We start from the raw sequence: 23,169 nt of genomic DNA, 5'->3' as shown, positions 1-23,169 counted from the left end.
TTAAACGCTTCTGTTCTTAAAATGCCCGTCAGCCACTTTTCCTCTAGACTCCCACCACTGGGTTAGCACTCTCTGCCTCTTTCCCTTTGCTTTTCTCCAGTTCCCAAATTCACATTTTCTCTTTTATGCAGAGTGGTTTAGCTATCTCTCTCACTTCCTCTCCTCTTGCCAACCACTTTCATAGGGTCACATTTTTTTTGATTGAGGTGAAATTCACATAACATAAAATGACCCTCTTTAAAGTATACAATTCGCAGGCATTTAGTACACTCACATTGCTGTGCCACTGTATAAGATTTCACCGTTCATACCTAAATGACTTATCAAGATATTCCCCACCACCACCAAAAAAAAAAAGACATTAAGGATATTTCCCTTACTAAGAGAAGTTCTGGTGACAGCTGCATCAAGCAGCTTCTTATCCTTTTGGAGAAAGGGACAACATTTGTGAAAGAAGAAAGAAAGAGAAGAAAGAAAGAAAAGTAAGAGAAGGAAGGAAGGAAGGAAGGGAGGGAGGGAGGGAGGGAATAATAGGCTTGTTCACAGAAAGTTCGGTGGACATAATTGTGTCTCCTCCAACCCCTCAATTCATATTGAGGCCCTAACCCACAAGTATTTCAAGATGGGGTCTTTGGGAGATAATCAGGGTTAGATTAAGTGATGAGGGTGAGACCCTCATAATGGGATTAGTGGCTTTATAGGAAGAGGAACAGAGATCACTCTTTCTCCACCATGTAAGGACACAAGAAGGCAGCCATTTGCAAGCCAGGAAGAGGCCCTCACCAGGACCAAAATAATTCTAGCCAGCACCATGTTCTTGGACTTCCCAGCTTCCAGAGCTAAGAGAAATAAATTTCTGTTAAGCCATCCAATCTATGGTATTTTGTTATAGTAGCCTGAGCTAAGGTAGATGGTGACTTTTACAAAAAATAATTTTCAACTTTACTTACTGCTTCATGGAATGTCAGTAACTTACTTTGCTAATTATTCAGCAAATATAAATATATTTACAGTTGACTTTTGAACAATGTGGGGGTCAGAGGTGCCCACCCACCACACAGTTGAAAATCTGTGTACAATTTTTGACTCTCCCACCAAAACTTAACTGCTAATAGCCTACTGTTGACTGTAAGTCCTACCAATAACAGTTGATTAACACACATTTTGTATGTTATTTGTATTATATACTGTTTTCTTACAATAAAGTAAGCTAGAGAAACAAAAATGTCATTAAGAAAATCATAAGAAAGAGAAAACATATTTACCATTAAGTGAAAGTGGATCATCATAAAGGTCTTCATTCTCACCGTCTTCATGTTGAGGAGACTGAGAAGAAGGCAGGGGAGGGGTTGGTCTTGCCTTCTCGGGGTGGCACAGGCAGAAAAAAATCCCCATATAAGTGGACCCACACAGTTAGAAAACCCATGTTATTCTAAAGTTAACCGTATATTTACATATAAATATAATTTATATGTGAGTCACAAAATAAATATGACCAAATGCTAAGTTTCAGTGGTAGGTATATGGGCATATTATTTCAACTTGCATTCATGTTTAAAATTTTTCATCATAAAAAGATGGTAAAGAACTTACAGAGGAGAGCCTTTCCATTTAGCTAATTTATACTTAATTATTCAAACAAACCAAATTTGATAATAGATCCAAGGATTAGTTGGCCTTTCTGAGTTAATGATAATACAGGATCCTGGAAGAACAATATAAATGAATAGTGTCTGCTATGGGTTACATGTTTGTTCCCCCCAAAACTCACATTGAAATTTAATTGCCAATGTAATGGTATTGGGAGATGGAGCCTTTAAGAGGTGATTAGGCCATGAGGGCTCCACCTTCCTCGGTAGGTTTAATATCATAATAAAAGTGCTTTCAGAAGAAAATATCTGCAAACTACCCATCTGAAGTGGGATTAAGAATCAGAATATATGAGGAACTCAAACAACTCCATTGGAAAAACTATAATAATCCAATCAAAAAATGGGCAAAATATTTGAATAGACATTTCTCAAAAAGAGGACAAACAAATGGCTAACAGACATATGAAAAGGTGCTCAACATCACTGATCATCAGAGAAATGCAAATCAAAATTGCCATATCATCTCACCCCAATAAAAATGGCTTTTATAAAAAATACAGATAATAATAAATGCCGGAGAGGATGTGGAGAAAAGGGGAAAGGGGACCTTTATGCACTGTTGGGGGGAATGTAAATTAGTACAACCACTGTAGAGAACAGTTTGGAGGTTCCTCAAAAAACTAAAAATAGAGCTACCATATGGTCCAGCAATCCCACTGCTGAGTGTATACCCAAAAGAAAGGAAATAGGTATACTGAAGAGCTATCTGCACTCCCATGTTTGTTGCAGTACTGTTCATAATAGCCAAGATTTGGAAGTAACCTAAGTGTCCATCAACAGATGAATGAATAAAGAAAATGTGGAACATATACACAATGGAGTGCTATTCAGCCATAAAAAGAATGAGATCTTTTCATTTGCAACAACATGGATGGAACTGGAGACCATTATGTTAAGTGAAATAAACCAGACACAGAAAGACAAACATCAAATGTTCTCACTTATTTGTGGGATCTAAAAATCAAAACAGTTGAATTCATGGACATACAGAGCAGAAGGATGGTTACCAGAGGCTGACAAGGGTTGTGGGGTAGTAGGGGCGGGGTGAAAATGGTAAATGAGCACAAAAAAATAGAAAATATGAGTAAGACCTACTATTTGATAGCATAACAGGATGACTATAGTCAATAATTACTTAATCGCACATTTAAAAATAACTAAGAGTATAATTGGATTGTTTGTAACACAAAGGATAAATGCTTGAGGGGATGGATACCCCATTCTCCATGGTGTGACTGTTTCACATTGCATGTCTGTATCGAAACATGTCATGTACTCCATAAATATATACACCTACTATGTACTCACAAAAATTAAAAATAAAAATAATAAAAATAAAATAAAATAAAAGTGCCTTTGGAAGTGGGCTTTCTCTTTTCGCTTATCTGTCATTTGAGGAACAGTATTCCTCCCCTCCAGAGGGTGGAACATTCAAAGGCCATCTTGGGAGTGGAGACAAGGCCCTCACCAGACACCAAACGTGCTGGTACCTTGATATTGGATTTCCCAGGCTCCAGCAACACAAAATAGACTAAGCATCTCGCCTAAGAATATCACACACAATCACACCCTTTCCTGGAAACAGCAAACATGCAAAGGGAACAATTCTCACATGGGACTCATCAGAAACGCCACTCATGGGAAAACTCCCTAAATACACAAGATTTAACAAATATTTACTGAGCACCAACTACTGTGAGAGATGCTAATATGTAATGTCATAGTTCCTGTCTTTGGGTTAATTACAACTGAGTCAGAGAGGTAAAGTATTTAAATGTGAAAAGCTAAATAACAACACAAAATTGAAAGGGTAATTCCTACATAGTTGTTGTGAATATAAATCAGTATATCTTTTTTTTTCCTTTTTTTTTTTTGAGACAGGATTTTACTCTGTCACCCAGGCTACAGTGCAGTAGAGCAATCACAACTCACTGCAGCCTCAACCTCCCTGGGATCATGTAATCCTCCCACCTCAGCCTCACAAGTAGCTCGGACTATGGCCACACACCATCACACCTGGCTAATTTTTGTATTTTTTGTAGAGAGAGGGATTTGCCATGTTGCCCAGGCTGGTCTTGAATTTCTGGGCTCGAGTGAGCCACTCACCTCAGCCTCCCAAAGTACTGTGATTACAGGCATGAGCCACTGTGCCCAGCCAATAAAATCTTTAATGAAGGTCAATGTAGTAATACCTACCAAAATTAAAAATGCACATGCCCTTTGACCCAGAATTCCAGTTAAATGGATAGAAATATATACTACAGATATATTAATATATGTGCTAAATGACATATGTATACAAAGATAACATTTGAAGCATAATATAAAATTGCAACATTTGAAAATAAAAAATCCCTCAATATGCATTGATAGGAAACTAGCTAATTAAATTATGGTCTATGCATTAACAGAATACTATGCAGCTGTTAAAATATTTAGGGAGTTTTGTGTATACTGATACAAAATAATCTCCAAAACATAATGCTAAATCAAAAATAGACAAGTGGGACAACATCCAACAGAAGAGATTCTGCACAGCAAAAGAAATAATCAACAGAATAAAAATCTTAAGGAGAGAGAAAATATTTGCAAACCGCATATCTGATAAGGGGTTAATATACAAAATATAGAAGGAACTACAACAACTCAGTAACAAAAAAATTAAATTTTAAAATGGGCAAAGGACATGAAAGAAATTTCCCCAAAGACATACAAACGACCAGCCATTATATGAAGATGCTCAACATCACTACTTATCACGGAAATGCAAAACAAAACCACAATGAGATAGTGCCTCACAACTGTTAGGATGATCATTATCAAAATAACAAAAAACAAATGCTGGCAAGGATATGGAGAAATTGGAACCCTCGTGAACTGTTGATAGAAACATAAAATAGTGCAGCCATTAAGGAAACCAGTATAGAGATTCTTCAAAAAATTTAAAATAGAACTACCGTATGATACAGCAATCTCACTTCTGGATATTTAAACAAAATGATTGAAAACAGAATCTTGGAAGAGATATTTGCACTCCCATGTTTGTTGCTGCATTATCCACAATAGCCAAGAGGTGAAAACAACCTAAATGTCTATTGGCAGATTCATGGATAAAGAAATTGTGGTATACACATACAATGGAATATTATTCAGCCTTAAAGAATGAAGAAAATTCTTCCATGTGCTGCAATATGCATAATACTTGAGGACAATATGCTAAGTGAAACAAGCCAGTCACAAAAGGACAAAATACTACATGATTCCTTGGTACAAGATGGCGAAAGCAGTCAAACTCACAGAAGCAAAAAGTAAAATGGCAGTTGCCAGGGACTGCAGGAACAGGGAAATAGGGAGTTGCTGTTCAATTAGGCACAGAGTTTTAGTCATGCCGGATGAAAAAGTTTTAGGTATCTACTATACAATGTGCATATAATTAACAACACTATATCGTACACTTACAAGTTTGTTAAGAGGGCAGATTTCATGTTAGGTGTTGTTTATTTTTTGTTTTAGCACAACTAAAAAAAGTCATAATGTTAAGTAAAGAGAAGTCAAAGGGGCAAAGAATTTCATGTTGTATGCCAACATTTGCGGGTGTATATCCGTGTATTCTCCTTGTGTTTGTGTATTCTCTCTCTCTCTCTCTCTCTAAGAGAGGCATAGAATATACTGGGAAGAACACAGAAAGTTGTAAAAGTGGTTGCTTCCAAGGAGGAAAACTGGATGCTGGGGATACATTTGGATGGGAGGGTATTTTTGTAAATTTAAAATCCGTACCATGTGCATATTACCCACTCAAAAACTGAATACAAAATTACAAAAGTAGTTTATGAAAAAAATAGGAAAAATCTTACAAGGTACTAATGGTATACCAAAATAATCATAGATAATAAGGGGTAGACTGGAGTGGAGAATAAAGTGTTTACAGAAGTGGGATTTGAGCTGGGTGTTGAAGAATGAGAAGCATTTGGATAGGTGGAAAATAAGTCACATTCTGGGTATGTACCTGGAAGTGGGAGTAGGGAGAGGAGTAACAATATAGAAGAGGGCAATAAAAGGCAAATCAAGTGCTAGACAGAAAAAACAGTTTAAGGGTATTGTAGAACATACGTAAGAAAGGGCTCAAATATAGCTTAGTGGATGAGGCAAGGGAATCTGGGATTAATGGGGGTAGTAGCGAGCCATTATCTGGGATTAATGGGGGTAGCAGCGAGCCATTATCTGGGATTAATGGGGGTAGTAGTGAGCCATTATAGGTTCTTGAGCAAGAGAGTAATACTATGAAAGCAGGATTCCAAGGAGACCAGAGAACAGTAACAGGCAAAATGGGCTGGAAGACATACATCTGCTAGCAGGTAGATATGGTAATCCAGTAGTTGTGCATTGGAGTCATCTGGGAAGCTCTAAGAAGTATATCGATGCCTGGGTCGTAACCCTCAGAGATTTGGATTTAATTGGTTGGCGTGGAACCTGCATGTGTTAATTTTTGCAAAGTTCCCCAAGTGATGCCAAAGAACAGCCTGAATTGATAATCACTGCAATACTTCAGGCACAAAGAGATGAAGGCTGAGATTTAGATAGGAGTCTGGCAGGAGGCTGGGTCAGCATAAAAGCAAATCTAGGAGGCATTTCAAAGAACTGACATTGTGACAGATTAGAGGTAAAGAGTAGAAGGACACAGTCTGTTAGATTCCTTTATGCATCCATTCAACAAATATTAAGCCACTCCAAAGTACCAGGCACTGTCCTAAGCTCTGAGGACTTGGTTATAAATAAGACAGTTATGTCCCAGTTCTTATGAAACTTTCAGTCTAGTGGACACAGGCAACACATAAACAAGATTTCCAGCAGTGACCTGTATAACAGGGTAAAGTTAAAAGCACTACCATGTGTTGGGGGCCATAAGACGGTCATGACCATAAGACAGGTAGGGCAGACCTCTCTGAGGGGGTGACAGTTGACCCGAGGCTTAAATAAGAAGCCAGGCTTGCAAAGGTCTTTGACAATTATGCTCTAACTAGGGAAAACAGTAAGTGTGAGGGAACAAGCTTGGTGTGTTCAAGGGGCAGAAAGGCCAGTGTGGCTGGAGAATGAAAGATAGACTGACATCAGAGAAATAAGTAGGTACAGACAAAATTGAGCCTTGTAGGCCATGGCATGGATTTCGTTCTAAGTGAGATGGAAAGCCCTTGGAGGAAATTAAGCAGGGTAGCAATATAATCTGATTTGAATTTTTAAACAACTACTTTGCAGTATGAAAGTGGACTGTAGGTAGCAGGAATGGAAGCAAGAAAGCCAGTTGGGATGTTGGATGAAAACAGGGGCTGCTGACAGATATGAGAAAACTGTAGTGAGGAATGGATTTGGACATGTTAAGTTTGAAGTCATTGTGGAGCCCCCAAGCAGAAATGTTCTGAAGCAACTAGAAATACAGAAAACAGATAGGAGTTTAGGCTGTACCCACTGATTTGGGGGTCACTTCCAAGGGAAGTGAGGAAATGCAGGTTAGATGACACTACAGGAATATTAACAACTTCATCCAAAGTATAGACTAATAACAACTCAAGAGAAATACTGATAGCGGTGGGCTGCAGGGCCCTCTGGTTAGTCTTGTCTCATTTAACATTTTTATCTGTGAATGGGATGAAAAAATGTAAGTATGATGAAGAATGTCACAAAAGCAGGGAATGGTGACTGATGCACTAGAATCAAAGATTCAAAAAAAAGATTTCAACTGCTTAAGTGGTGCACTGAAGCTAACAGGATGAAATTTAACACATAGATAACAGATACATATGTATGTATGTATATGTGTACCTATACACATGTATATATATATATGTGTGTGTGCATGTATATTCCCTCACATTTAAAAAATGTAAATCAAGAGCACAAGTACAGGGTTCTAGAAACCTGGGTAATTTACCTAAAAAAGGCCTGCAGCTTTTCTGACCACATACTTTATAAGCCAAAAGTGTAATGTCATTGCTAAAAATGCTGATGTAAAGTCAAAATATGTGGATAATATTTACTACAAAACTACAAGAATTACTTTTTCTGGGGAAAAATACATCAGTAGTGAAAATAAATGCATTGGTCAGGATATTTCTAGAATACCGTTTTCTAGTCAGGCTGCTGACTAAATGTCTGAAGCAGAGACGGGAGAAGAGACAACATGGTTGGAAGTTATGTGATTTGAGGGACAGTAAAGTAATAAAAGTGTACGTATATTCAATGCTTAACGGCTTACTCGAGTTTTTCCCAAATATGTAATCTCACTTGAAGGAGAGTTTCCTCTGGTTGAGAGAAAACCCAGTCAAATATTGAGTCTTCAGTAAGTTCAGAGAATAGTAACTTGTCCAAAATTAAAAAGATATAGAAAGAGACAGAAGCTGGGATTCGAACACAGGTAATTTTGACTCCAAAATCTTTTTTTAAAAACATATGTATATATTAAAAATACATGTATAATTTTTCATTTAAGCAATTTCACTTATCAAGTTGGTCTGAAAATGTTCAGTCAGAAAAATAAAAGTTGTATCTGAACTTTTTTCAAGCAAGACGTATGTATGTCTTACATAGTTTCATGACCTTGGGACTAGCTCAACTTCTAGGACATAATATGTGCTAAGAATTTGCTGAATGAATTAGCCAGCCCTTTTGCTTGTGTTGTGTATCTGTCCACTGATGAACACTAGATAAAATATATACACAGTTGACTCTTGAACAACATGGGTTTCAACTGCACGGGTTCACTAACAGTTGACTTTTTTCAATCAAATATGGATTAAAAAATATAGTATTTTCAGGATGCAAAATCTGCGCATGTTTACACAGGGCTGATGTTTTGTATATGTGGTTCTGCAGCAGGACTTGAATGTGCATGGATTTTGGTATATGAGGGAGATCCTGGAACCAATCCCCCAAGGGATGCCTGTACACTCAAACAAGTGAGAAACATTTCACTGCAAGTCTTTTTCTTTATAGCATCCCATTACAATGTCTTTTCATCCATCTGTTTTTTTTTTTTCTCCCTGGCAACTCAATTTTCCTTTCTACCCATTTACTTTGTACCACAGGTGAATAAACCTCTTATTCCCACCTGCCCACCTGGCCATCAGCCAAGATGAGTCTTCCTGTTCCTTATAATTGCTTGTCCTGACTGACAGCTTGGCAAAGCAGGACAACAGATTACTGTGATAGTAAACACATTTATCAGATTGTTTAGGAAGGGTGACAAACAGAAAGGATTCTGATTGCAATAAAGAAACCATGTCCGCAATATCTTTATTCATCCTCCATCAAAATTTTGTTTCCTACTTTTCCTACCTCCTTATGGAAAAAATACAGGAAGATTATCAGAAGAATAAATTGTGTATTTGAGTTTTTTAAAAAACAAATTTCTCAGTACAATAAAAAGATTCTGAAATGTTCTAAGGTCAAAAATTATGACACCTAAAATCTAGGGAGAAAAATTTGCAGGAAGTAAAGTATGTTTAACATAGGGCTAATTCTAACACAGCCACAGAGAGCTGTTAACATGCCGAAAAGAAAAACAGGTTAAAATTAATTCAGTTTGAGTCCCTCTGTTTCTAGCATCTATTTTCTCTCTGTATATACTGTATTGGCAGCGTCAGCACTACAGCCAGCCAGAGTGGAAGTACTCTCCACACCTAGCCACCCACAGATTACCCAGTAACCTGAGCCTGCAAACATGCAGGACAGAGAAGAGAGAAGAGAAAAATCTGTTTACCTTAAAGAGAGATCTTCCAAACTCATTAACATCTTATACAGTGTTTGCCATTTCATTTGTGTTAAGATAACCTTATTCCCAGGCCCTAAAATGAATCATTTTAGGGTCAAATGGCTGTAGCACTTCCACCAATGGGTGGAATACACATTTCAAATACAATATAGAACTGGTTTAAAGGACACATTGAGAAAGAAATGTCTCTTTTTCAACTGATCTCTGCTTACTTCACTACCCCAGGGATATGAGAAAAAATTGTAAAGTTCTTAAAGGTAGATGCTTTATATGTAGGTAAATATAGAACAGGAGATTTTGCAAAGATGAAAATGTTTTAAAAGGGAGCACATGAAGACCAATGCTTAGCTCATAACCCATCTGAAGGCATATACAAAGTTCACCGGAAAATGGATAATTCGTTTCTGCTTTTCCACTGATGGATTTACCAGTATACTAAGCTGAAGTTTAAAAAATGCTGTGGTAGGAAGAAACACTACAGTACAGTAGCAAACAAAGCCAGAGAGGATGGGTTGATCTAGTAACGTGCTACCCATCAAATGCCAGATATGGAATTGCTGGATAGTAGAGAATCTTTAGTATTTTCAAGACCTCGATTCTATACCTAGATTGTATTGAATTTCAGATCCTGCTTCTAGATGGAAAAGCACACACACATACACACATACACACACACACACACACACACACACACACACCCCAGATTTCCAGACCTTGGGTGTTTAAAGGGCCTTCACACAGTAAATCAACCTACTGCTGTCTTGTTTTCTCTGCAACCAGACTGAAATAATATAGCACCAGCAGAGGTGTGAATTACCCCCATTCATCTTAATGGAGTGTTAACTTCAAAGCCTTGTTTTAACCATTTAAATGCTAAGCTCATGAGTAAACATTCTGTTAAAAATAAAAAAGTACAATTTAAACATTCACCCTCAACATACGAAAGTAATTTATAGTCTTGGCACTTCGTCTTTTAATTTAGCAAACAAGTCTCCAAATGTTAGAAAAGTATATATTTTCTGCTTTACTTAGTTTTATTTTAAATAGTTATTACCTAATAAATTATGAACATTAAGCCCATAATGAGAAGGCCCATATTTCCCAGGAAAAATTCTGAGGGGCACTTGAACAAGGTTTTTTTTGGTAATCTTGGTTGAAGGGGGCACTGCTCTCACCAGCCATCTTATTAACCTCATCTAAATGCACAGAGAAAGTTGTGACTCAAAACAGGCAACTAGATAAGGCAGAACATTAAAGTAAAATAAAAATGAATACCTGCACAAATAATTTTTCTTGCTACTAAGTTTTGTGCAGAGTGTTCAACAGACTGTCCCTTTGCCAAACCTCCCATGATCCTATCTCATGAGCAGGTGACAAATGTATTAATTGATGCCCAGCTGTCATCACACTTAACAATTGCCCCCAGGGGGCATCCTTGCATCTGTTGCAGATTTAGGGTTATTTTGGTATTACTGGAGTTAGACTTATTTAAGTAGCTGCACACCTATCTGTATTTGGATCCATAATGTCATAAACAGAAAAAGAGGGTACGAGTAGTAGGATATCGGATTGACTGGCTCTGGCTGACCTGAAGCCACATGGGAGGCCATGTCTGGCTGTGGCCTGGGACCATTCTAAGTGCCTAGTTTCAGGAAGGCATTATTAGTAGGAGAGTACAGCTGAGGTAAACTGTGGGAAAGCACTCAAAACGTGCACCTGGGGCCAGTTCCCCTGTGAGTGAAGGCTAGAGAAAGATTATGAAAATAATTGTCACGCAAGATGAAGAAATTCAAGGTATGTTTCCATGTCCTTAGTGGAAAGCAAACTCATTTCATTGGTCCAGATAAGGGAATGGACAAAGGGGATAAACATTTAATCTATCAAAAGAGTCTGTTTTGGTCTGCACCTAATTTATACAGAGCATTTAATTCTATCAATATGACCCTGTATAATAGGCATTAACTCCATTTTACAGATGTGAACATGGAGGCTTATAGAGGTTACGTAGTGTGCCTTACACTGAGACTTGAATCCAAGTCTTTCTAACCCAAGAGCTTGGTCTTTTACCATTACACTACACTGTTCTCCAGTTGCTAAATAAGTATCTCGATCTTCTCAAAAGAGAAGCTCAGTTGTCAATTTTTCGGCTTATTTCCTAAGTGAGAAGCAAAGGTGCACCTGCAAAAGAGTGTATTTCCATATATGAAAACCGGCACTTTGCATGCAATTCTCTACTTTACATGTGTACTGGGGTAGGATTACATTTTTACTGATACACCCTGGCTTTAGTAGAATTTCATGGGAGGAGAGCCCTAAGTTCTGGTTCCTAACCTGAAATAAGCCATGTCAATGAGAAGCTGCAATGATTTATAACCTCCAAACAAAATATTATAGAAATGATCAACATTTTGTCTCTGCCAAGTAGAATGTTGCCTGTTTTAGTGACCAACTAAGAAAACTCAGAGAAAGGACTTTGAAGTACACAGGCAGTCATCACAGGTCTATCTCATAATGAACAGAAGAGGAAAGTTATAAAAGTTTTTAGATAGGATTTAGAGGGAGGGCAAAATCCCTCTAAATTCTACCAAGTAGAACAATCTCAGTTTTGTTATTAGTGACTGATGCTAACAAAATTAAAACATAGCTAAGAATCAATTTTGTATATAAATTTAATACACTGATTTCTTAAAACAAACAAACAAAAGATTGACCCAATATATTTAAGAACATTTAAACACTTCTGCTCTTTGAAAGACACTGTTAAGAGAATAAAACAGCAAGCCACAAAATGGGGGAAAAAAAATCTTTGCAAAACACATATAAAGAACAGAAATTGGCTGGGCATGGTAGCTCACGCCTGTAATCTCAGCACTTTGGGAGGCTGAGGCGGGCAGATCACTTGAGGTCAGGAGTTTGCGACCAGCCTGGCCAACATGGCGAAACCCTATCTACTAAAAATACAAAAATTAGCTGGGTGTGGTGGCGTGCGCCTGTAATTCCAGCTATGCAGGAGGCTGAGGCACTAGAATTGCTTGAACCCAGGAGGTAGAGGTTGCAGTGAGCCGAGATTACACCACTGCACTCCAGCCTGGGTGACAGAAGTGAGACTCTGTCTCAAAAAAACAAAACAAAACCCCAGAAATATAAAATCTAAAAAGAATGCTTAAAAGTCAACAATGAGAAAACAATTAAAAAATGGTGGTATGTGCCTGCAGTCCCAGCTACTCAGTATGCTGAGGCACTGGGATCACTTGAGCCCAGGAATTTAAATCCAGTCGGGGCAACATAGCAAGACCCAGTATTTAAAAAAAAAAAAGGCAAAAGAGAGTTGAGCTAAACAGATACTTTACCAAAGAAAATAAACAGATGGCAAATATGCATATGAAAAGATGCTCAATATCATATTAGGGAACTGCAAACTAAAACAACGAGATACCACTACATGCCAATTAGAATGGTGAAAATCTAAAACACTAACACCACCAAATGCTGGTGAGGATGTAAGACAACAGAAACTCTAATTTACTGCTCTCTGGAATATAAAATGTTACAGCCATTTTGGAAGGTAGTTTGGCAATTTCTCATAAAACTAAATATATTCTTACCATACAGTGTAGGAACTGTGCTCCATGGTATTTACCCAAATAAGCTGCAAATTATGTCTACATAAAAACCTACACAGGGGCTGGGCATGGTGGCTCATGCCCAGCACTTTGGGAGGTCGAGGTGGATGGATCACCTGAGGTCAGGAGTACAAGACCAGCCTGGCCAACATGGTAAAACCTCATCTCTACTAAAAATAGAAAAAATTAGCCAGGCATAGTGGTGGGTGCCTGTAATCCCAGCTACTGGGGAGGCTGAGGCATGAGAATTGCTTGAACCCGGGAGGTGGAGGCTGCAGTGAGCCGAGATCACGCCATTGCACTCCAGCATGGGTTACAGAGTAAGACTCTGTCTCAAAACAAAACAAAACAAAAAAACCTGCACACGAATGCTTAGAGCAGCTTTATTTGTAATTGCAAAGACTTGGAAGCAACCAAGAGACCTTTCAACAGGTGAATGGATAAACAAACTGTGGTACATCCATACAATGGAATACTATTCAGTGCTACAAAGAAAGGAGCTATTAAGCCACAAAAAGACATAGAAGAAACTTAATTGCATATTGCTAAATGAAATAAGGCAGTCTGAAAATGCTACATACTATATGATTGCAACTATATGACATTTTGGAAAAGACAAAACTATGGAGACAGTAAAATGATCAGGGGAAATGTACAAAGACGAGCAGGTACTATTCCTACAGAAACTACTCCAAAAAAATTGAGGAGAAGGGACTCCTCTTCAACTCATTCTATGAGGCCAGCATCACCTTGATACTAAAACATGACAGAGACACAATAAAAAAAGAAAACTTCAGGTCAATATCTTTGATGAACATCGATGCAAAAATCCTCAACAAAATACTTGCAAACTGAATCCAGCAACACATTAAAAGTTAATCCACCATGATCAAGTACACTTATATGGGATGCAAGGTTGGTTCAACATATGCAAATCAATAAATGTGATTCATCACATAAACAGAACTAAAGACAAAAACCACATGATCATCTCAATAGGTGCAAAAAAGGCTTCTGATAAAATTCAACACCGCTTCATGTTAAAAACTCTCAACAAACTAGGTATTGTAGGAACATACCTCAAAATAATAAGAGGCATCCATGACAAACTCATGGCCAACATTATACTGAATAGATAAAACCTGGAAGCATTTCCCTTGAAAACTGGCATTAAGACGAGGATACCCTCTCTCACCACTCCTATTCAACACAGTATTGGAAATCCTAGCCAGAGCAGTCAGGCAAGAGAAAGAAAGAAAGGACATCCAAATAGGAAGAGAGGAAGTCAAACTATCTCTGTTTGCAGATGACATGATTCTATATCTAGAATGGTCTCCACCCAAAAGCTCCTTGAGCTGATAACTTCGGCAAAGTTTCAGGATATAAAATCAACGTACAAAAATTACTAGCATTCCTATACACTACCAATAACCAAACTGAGAGCCAAATCAGACAATCCCATTCACAATTGCCACAAAAAGAATAAAATACCTAGGAATACAGCTAACCAGGGAGGTGAAAGATTTCTACAATGAGAATTATAAAACACTGCTTAAATAAATCAGAGAAGACACAAACAAATGAAAAAACATTCCATGCTCATGGATAGGAAGAATCATTATCATTAAAATGGCCATATTGGCTAAAGCAATTTACAGATTCAATGCTATTCCTATAAAACTACCAATGACATTCTTCACAGAACTAGATAAAACTATTTTAAAATTCATATGGAACCAAAAAAGGGCCTGAATAGCCAAGGCAATCCTAAGCAAAAAGAACAAAGCTGGAGGCATCACATTAACCCACTTCAAACTATACTACAGGACTACAGGAACTAAAACTGCATGACAGTGGTATAAAAACAGGCACATAGACCAATGGAACAGTATAGAGAACCCAGAAATAAGGCCACACACCTATGACCATCTGATCTTCAACAAAGCTGAAAGAAACAAGCAATGGGGAAAAGACTCACTATTCAATAAATGGTGCTGGAATGACTGGCTAGCCATATGCAGAAGATTGAAGCTGTACCCTTTCCTTATACCATATATAAAAATCAACTCAAGATGGATTACAGACTTAAATGTAAAACCCAAAACTTTAAAAACCCTGGAAGACAACCTAGGCAATACCATCCCAGACATAGGAATGGGCAAAGATTTCATGACAAAGGCACCAAGCAATTGCAACAAAAGCAAAAATTAACTGACAAATGAGATCTAATTAAACTTAAGAGCTTCTGCACAGCAAAAAAAACCAAACAGCCTACAGAACAGGAGAAAATATGTGCAAACTATACATCCGACGAAGGTCTAATATCCGGCATCTATGAGGAACTTGAACAAATTTACAAGAGAAAAACCACCCCATTAAAAAGTGGGCAAAGGACATGAACAGACACTTCTCAAAAGAAGACATACATACATGCTGCCAACAAGCACATAAAAAAGCTCAGTAGCACTGATCATTAGAGAAATGCAAATCAAAACCACAAGGAGATTATCATCTCCCATCAGTCAGAATGGCTAGTAATAAAAAGTCAAAAAATAACATGCTGGTGAGGTTGTGGACAAAAGGGAACACTCATACACTTTTGGTGGGAGTGTAAATTAGTTCAACAATCGTGGAAGCACTACGGTGATTCCTCAAAGAGCTAAAAGCAAAACTAACATTCATCCCAGCAATCCCATTACTGAGTATATACCCCAAGGAACATAAATTATTCTACCATAAAGACACATGCACGCAAATGTTCACTGTAGCACTATTCACAATAGCAAAGACATGGAATCACCCTATATACCCATCAATGACAGACTGGATAAAGAAAATATGGTATATATATATATATATATATATATATATATACCATGGAATACTATGCAACCATAAAAAATAAGATCATGTCTTTTGCAGGAACATGGATGGAGGTGGAGGCTTTTATCCTTAGCAAACACACACAGGAAAAGAAAACCAAATATTGCATGTCTTCACTTATACGTGAGAGCTAAATAGTAAGAACTTATGAACACAAAGAAAAAAACAACTGGGGCTGGTGGGTAGAGGGTGGGAGGAGGGAGAGGAGCAGAAAAGGTAACTAATGAGTACTGGGTTTAATACCTGGGAGATGAAATAATCTGTATAACAAACTCCCGTGACACGAGTTTACCTATGTAACAAGCTTTCACATGTACCCTTGAACCTAAAATAAAAGTTAAAAAAAAATCAGTGGTTGCTAGTGGCTGCCAAGAATGAAACCTAAGGTAAACTATGAACTTTAGTTAATAATAATAGTTAATATTGGTTCATCAAATGTAACAAATGTACCACATGAATGCAAGAGTTAATAATAGGGGAAACTGTATGTTGGGGTAAAAAGGTATATGTGAACTCTGTACTTTCTGTTCAGTATTTCTGCAAACATAAAACTACCATAAAAATATTAATTTAAAAAACAAAGGATCAACCCAATATATTTAAGAGCATTTCGAGTTTGTTTCTTTTTTTGATTAAAACTGCCACACTCTTACTTCCCCATACCCACTGCATTTTGTTCTGCTTTTCTGTTAATAATTTTTATTAAAATGTTATTTTTCATCCAGGGTGTCTTCCGGAATAATTCATTCTTGCATCTAGGGGTATATTATTCTTGTAAGAAGTAGGAAAATATTTCTTTTATTTATTAATCCAATCAAAAATGATGAGTGCTAAACTAAAATTCCCAACCGAAATTCCAAAGATGAGCAAAACGAATGCCTGTGGAAATAAGAAAAAAGATAAAAGATAAGAAAGATAAAAGAAAAAAGATAAAAAATACAATTAGATTATTTGTTAAATCTCTACTCTCTGCAATAATGTATTCTATATTTTAAAATATATTGACTTTCTTGATGCAGGTAAAATAATATAAACTGACAAACTATTTCTTAAAATAGAAGTCTTGAAAGAAAGAAACAAAAACAACCTACCCCAAACTTTTTCCATGAGAGAAAATCCTCTCTGCTAAGTTTAAGATAAAATAGTCCTGGGAATATAAAAATCAAACATGTTGATGTACTGGCACCTTTAAATTGGAGGGAAAAAAAAGAGAGGATATTGCTGGATTCAGATGTGAGGCTGGGTAGCAATTTTATCAATTTTATTATGTGAACTTTTTGAAACAGAAAACTTACCAACTACACCAAATACATTTCTAATGTCAGGAACATATATTGCAAGTAAAACGATGATAATATTGAGTGCTAGAGTGATCAAAAAATGGCGAATCCATGAGAATGGAAAATTGGAGAAAAACATCATTGTTACAGCTTTTCTGGCCTGTATTACAGAAAAATAAACATATAGCAAAGAGGAAATGTCAAAGTCCAAATATTTGCTGAGAGAAACATATACAACAACCATGATATTTTTGCCTCCTACATCATTTAGATTTCAAAAATACAGCATAAACTATTATTATAAAGTATTTATACACATAAATTGTTTATATACTAATTTCTGCGTAAGCTTCATAAAAATACTTAGCTTTAATGCTAGAAAAAATTTTCACATGCAATTTTTTTAGGTTGCATAATTTTTTAAATTACCAACAATAAAAATATGAAAAAAGTCTCAAAGAATCATTTTCATTAAATGCAACAGATTAAAAAAACAGACAATTTATAATAGAAAAAGAAATCATGCCATGGGAAAGAAATACCACTTACTATTTTATTTTATATTATATGTTTCACAGCCTGTAAATATGAAAAAATAGTTCACTACACTTCCCATTGCTAAGAGCACAGCAGGCAGTCACATGCCAAAAAATTTATCCAGTCCCTGCTGTAATCTTGGCACTGCAGCCCACACAGGGAGGAGGCTTGAAGCCCCAGCTCTTACAAAACTCAGCATTAGAGATTCAAGACATCCATGCAGATGCATTTATACCCAAAGCCTTTGTTCCCATTTTCTCAGAAATTCTTAAGATTCTTAAGTATAGCAACCAGATGCAATGAAAATCTGTTTTGCCCCTTAAATTACAATTCTAGAGCAAATAAAATATTTTCACCAAGATTGAACTAGGATGCTTATGTGAAAATAAATTTACAATAAACCCAGAAGGAGCTTATTTTTCCTGACTTGACTTTTTCCTCTTCATGCACATTTTTTTGAAAACAGAATACAGAATTAAAGGGGGGAAAAACCCAAAACTTTAGAAGAACTATAGTTTCTAAATTGGAAACAATGCTGTGGGAGAATGTAAATCTAAACTAAATCTCAAAAAGCACAAATTAGCTTAGTGGCTCACTGTTATTTTTATGCTTTTATGGGGCCATATGCAAGTATGAAGTCTTTGATCAATTACTTGACAAGTGAATAAGATATACAAGACTAGATGTGATTCAAACATTCTATTCTGCAAAGAATTAGTGTTCCCCTATTAGGAAGCGTCTATACTAGGCAACAAAACCCTTTAAGAGTACTTACAGGGAAGTGGATTAGAGGGACTGTCAAAAGCACAGCAAATAGTATGCATAACTTCACAGTCATGACAACAACATCATGTGATAAGTATTTACTATAACCTTTTAGTAATTCTGACTCCACTTTGTCTGTAAATAAAATAATAAGGATCACATTATAAAGTACTAAGGTATCAATAGTAACAAAATTGTTTTCCTTTGCACTAATGGATGGTAACAGATTTTAGATTCCCATTACCAAATCCTGGCCTTTCCCCTAGCCTATGAAACACAGAGACATTAATTAAATATCTTCTTGAAACCTAACACCCTTTTTCCTTTAATAAAAACCAGAATAAGCAGAACCTCTCAAATTATGACAATGAATATGTATACTAAATTATCTCTTTGGAACTTTTCCATAATCTAAGGGTTTGAACATTTGTGCTGTTTGTTTATAAAGTGCTTTCACACGTGTTGTTGAATTTAGTCCCCATGATAACCCCAGGTAGGTCCAAAAGTGTTAAATGATTTGCCTAAGATCACATAACACAAAGCGGCCGTGCCATACACCTACTTCTTTTTGGTGCTAGAGCCAGCATCTTTTCCTCAATACCACAACGTTTTCTAGAATCTCAGAGTTTGGTGCATGTTACATTTCATCTGTGGATTCATGTTTTACGAAAAAAAGAGAAGTGTTAGGGAAATGTCTTACTTAGTAGGCCAGTGTGTGGTGGTCAGCAATAGGATTTATACATGCCGACCAAGCTTTGCTCCACAGCGTTCTTGCATTCTCACAATGTCTCCCTAACCTCAACCCAGACAAGGGGAAAGAAGACTGAGGGTGCTCAGAAACACTGGATATCAGTGTTTTGTGGGAAAATATCAGTTTGTACTTAAAATAGAATGGTGCTTTTTAATTTGAGAGTGTTTCAGAAAGGATACTTTGAGGGAAACCAAAAACAAAAGGAAACATACCTCTGTTCTCAGGGAACTTTAGGAAGAGATGAGATGAATACACATAGCTATGATAGAAAGTGTGATATACACATGTAAGTGGCCAGAGAGTTCTAAACAAGAGCTATGGAGATTCTAAACTGTGATGACACAGAACATGTTCAAATCCCACCAGTAACTAGCAACTTACACTGAGTCTCTCAGTTCCTACATCTTTAAAATGGGGATGGCCATATACTAAACTATAGGGTTACTGAGAACATTACATGAGTCAATGAATGTGTGCTGATGTTCAAAGATGTGGGGGAAGAGATTCTCTAGAAGCAAGGAGCAGCACAAACAAAGCAAAGGGAATGTGCATCTGAGAAAATAAGTGGTCTAGTAAGTACTACAGTGGATGAAACAGTGTGTGGGTGATGGGGCTGGAAATGCAGTTCAGACCTAGTAATACAGTTCTGCATGAGATGTGGCCTCAACCTGGTAGGCCACAGAAATGCAATAATGACTTACAAAGAACAGTGTATTATGATCTGAACTAAGCAGGAGTACGGATTGGAAGAAAAAGAGACCCCAAACAGGCATAACAGCTACTGTTACAATCACTGAGAGGTAAAGAGAATCTGAACTAGACTAGTGATAATGGAAACAGGAGAGAAATGAATTGTCCAAAGTATCAAAAACATACTTTACACAATGTGGGATTTGGACTAAGTAGGAGACTAAGAAAAGCCAGGAAATCTGGATTCTATTTCCAAATCTGTGAGATACTTGTGAGTCTTTGGAGAAATATGGCAAACTATTTTATTTCCATTTTCTGAATCATAAAATGAGCTATTAACACTTCTTGCTTAACAACCTCAAAGACTTTTTAAATGGCCTGGTTATTACGCAACATTTGGGCACTGGCCTGGCTCACCAGAGGAACCCTTTTCTCTTCCTTTCACAGCTGTAATCAGAGCAAGTATCATTAATCTAGGTACATATCTATAAGTCCCTTTAATCTGACAAATTTAGAAATTAAACTTTAGGAGCTCTGGATAAAAGGATCCAAAGCAGCTCCTGAATCTTGAAGAACTAGATTCATTACAAATTCAAAATAGATGTCACATGTCCACTTTCTACTTTCCCAGGATGAAAACACTTCTTCTGAGCCAGTCACTCTGTGTTCTTAACTGAGCCATAACATATGTGAGGGATAGAGTGGTGCATGCCTCCTCAGATTCAGACAAATCTCTACAAATCTCAGAAAGGGCCTAATGGTGATCTCTGTAAGTTATATATGCCATTGAAGTCAGGAGGCTGTCCTGTTTAATACACACTGTCAAACAGGGTATTAAGTTTACAAAGATTATCACAAAGTAGCAGAAATAACACTGGATTAGTATTCAGGAAACCTGCCTTTAATTCTGTGACAGGTCACTTCACCTCTCTGGGCTTTAGTTGTTCATCTGTAAAATGAATTGGAAGCCTTAAGTTGAGGCTAGCCCTTATAAGATCTCAGGTTCAACCAGCAATTTCTTCCTATGACACAAAGCTCCTGTTATCCTGATAGAAAGATATGATCAAAGGTTTTTGTTGGTTATGATTCACAATCCAAGAGCAAATCAATATCTGCCTCTTCTGTCTTTGGAGAAGAACTTACTACTTTTGTATCATTTATTCTATTTATCTATCTATGTATCTATCTATGTATCTATGTATGTGTGTATGTATGTATGTATGTATCTATCTATCTATCTATCTATCTATCTATCTATCTAATCTATCATCTATTCATCCACCCATCTATCTGCCTACCTACCTACCTATTAATCAATCATATACCTACCTACCATGTGATTTTCTTAGATGTGTATTTCTCTATTATATAAAATTTGCATACTCTGAAGAATTTGCATTGGTGGAGAAGGGATTAAATCAGAGACAACATAATGGTTTTACTTGATATTAGACAAATCCCTGTCTAGGAAACATGCCATCTACATGATGAAAACCTTTAGCCTTTGTGTTCAAGCAATAATGTTAGAAAGATAGATTATACATAGACACATACATAGATGGATGCCTAGAGCTTAAGTGAGTCATATTTTTCTAAAAGATCACCTTAACAAAAACTTGGAATAAAGGAAATCTGGCTTCTATAGCACAATTTCTGAGTAGACAACACAGTAATAAAGGCATTGGCTTTGGAGAGAGACAAAACTAGATTCAAATCCCAATTCCACTATTAACTGGCTTCAAGTATCTGGTCTAATTACTCAACCTAAATGAACCTACACTGAGCTTGCAGAATTGTTATAAGGATTAAGTTAGGGAGTATATATAAAATACCTGACACTGTCTTAAATGTTAGCTCAATAAATGTATTAGCTTCCATCCTTCCTCCACATCCCTTTCAATCTAATACAGCTACAATTTAATACAGTTTCTAAGCACCTAATGGTGATTCATGTAACAATTTCTCAGCCAGCCTGGATATTGGCAAGCCATCTGAGGTTTCTTCCAGATAGTTCTATTTATCCATAGGGAGAAGAAGGAGGTCAGTTTTTTTGGACTTTTTCTTATTGCTGAAGATCCCTAAATATAATAGTGTTTGTGCCAGGTAGCAATTTTAATAAAAGAAATATATAGCTATTCCACTATACAAAATATTTTTGGATCCCAAGAGATCCTGTTACAGTATCTTATTGACACAGAAAAGTCTTATTGAGTTCAAGTCTGTATAAAAACTAACAAACCCAACATCCAAAAATAAAGTTTATATATTTAAGTAATTTTGTTTTATTAATAATGATCAGAAAAGCTTGACAATCTGTTTTAACTTTCTTTGTAGCGTCTCTAGCAGGGCACCATGCTCACATTGGAAATAATGCTTTTCCTGATGGTGTACACAGAACCTTACTTTTTCTTGAGGTTCTTATCAGAAGAGGAAAAAAAGTCAACATACAAAGCAGACAGTTTTTGCAAAAGAAATAAAACACAATTTTATTTTTGTTGCATAAATTTAAAAGAACCTGTAAAAATAATTAAGGAGGAAGGTCATGGTGCATCATAGAATGCACATCTGCTGAATCCTGTGATAATTAGATCTGAAGGCAGAGATGTCTGACATCTAAGTATACAGGTATAGTTCCGTGTAAAACCCTTTCCTTTCTCAACTTGTTCTTTTGCAATTAAGATGACTGACTCACCCAACCCCCACACTTCTGAATTAGACTAATATATTGAATTCAAAATTTAAGAAAAACAGAATCATTAAAATTGCACGTTTTTTCTTATAGAAAGAATCATGTCCCTAAGCCTGAAGTTTTACTTAAGTGTTTAAGAAAATTTTCATAAGAAGTCATTAATCTTAAACCTGAACTACCTTTCTAAAAGAAAGATAATCCAATTGTTTAGGCCTCAAGAGCCACCACAGTACTGCATTGTAATTTGGTGACCTGAGCAAATTAACTTAGTAATAAAAGGCATAAGTAAAGTCTATACATTGGCGTGAGGCCATCTATGTAACTATTATTTTGTCATCTATAATTTTAAAATGTACTTACCATAAAAAGTGAGGTACCCAAAGAGTGCAGATATAAAATAAATGAGAAAACTTAAAGCAATTGCTGTATTGGTAACATTCTGCATTCTTTTCTTTGAAGGACTAAAAGACAAAAATGACAAAGGTAGAATAAGTGATCTGAATTATATGTAAAGAAGCAAGTATGTCCTAAGCT

The 23,169-nt window shown here is 36.6% G+C and overlaps 1 protein-coding gene across 6 annotated transcripts in view; it reads right to left on the bottom strand.

Annotated features, from left to right (window-relative positions):
- SLC38A6 (solute carrier family 38 member 6) overlaps positions 1-23,169 on the bottom strand; it is a 96,672-nt gene that overhangs the window by 8,516 nt on the left and 64,987 nt on the right. For 4 of the 6 annotated variants that reach the window (XM_055097673.2, XM_008956983.5, XM_063596082.1 and 1 more), the window contains 5 exons: positions 22,996-23,096; positions 18,516-18,640; positions 17,219-17,363; positions 17,015-17,109; positions 16,522-16,802 (listed from right to left, as the gene is read on the bottom strand). In XM_055097673.2, coding sequence (XP_054953648.1) covers positions 16,722-16,802; positions 17,015-17,109; positions 17,219-17,363; positions 18,516-18,640; positions 22,996-23,096 — 547 coding nt within the window. In that variant the 3' untranslated portion in view covers positions 16,522-16,721. Of the gene's footprint in view, positions 1-16,521; positions 16,803-17,014; positions 17,145-17,218; positions 17,364-18,515; positions 18,641-22,995; positions 23,097-23,169 lie in introns of those variants that run through there. The other 2 variants (XR_010109763.1, XM_063596083.1) reach the window with 2 other exon arrangements.

This window comes from Pan paniscus, chromosome 15, assembly GCF_029289425.2.
Source record: "Pan paniscus chromosome 15, NHGRI_mPanPan1-v2.0_pri, whole genome shotgun sequence".
Classification (NCBI taxonomy): domain Eukaryota; kingdom Metazoa; phylum Chordata; class Mammalia; order Primates; family Hominidae; genus Pan; species Pan paniscus.
The sequence above is the reverse complement of the archived record's forward strand: the minus strand, read 5'-3'. Positions and strand labels throughout refer to the sequence as shown.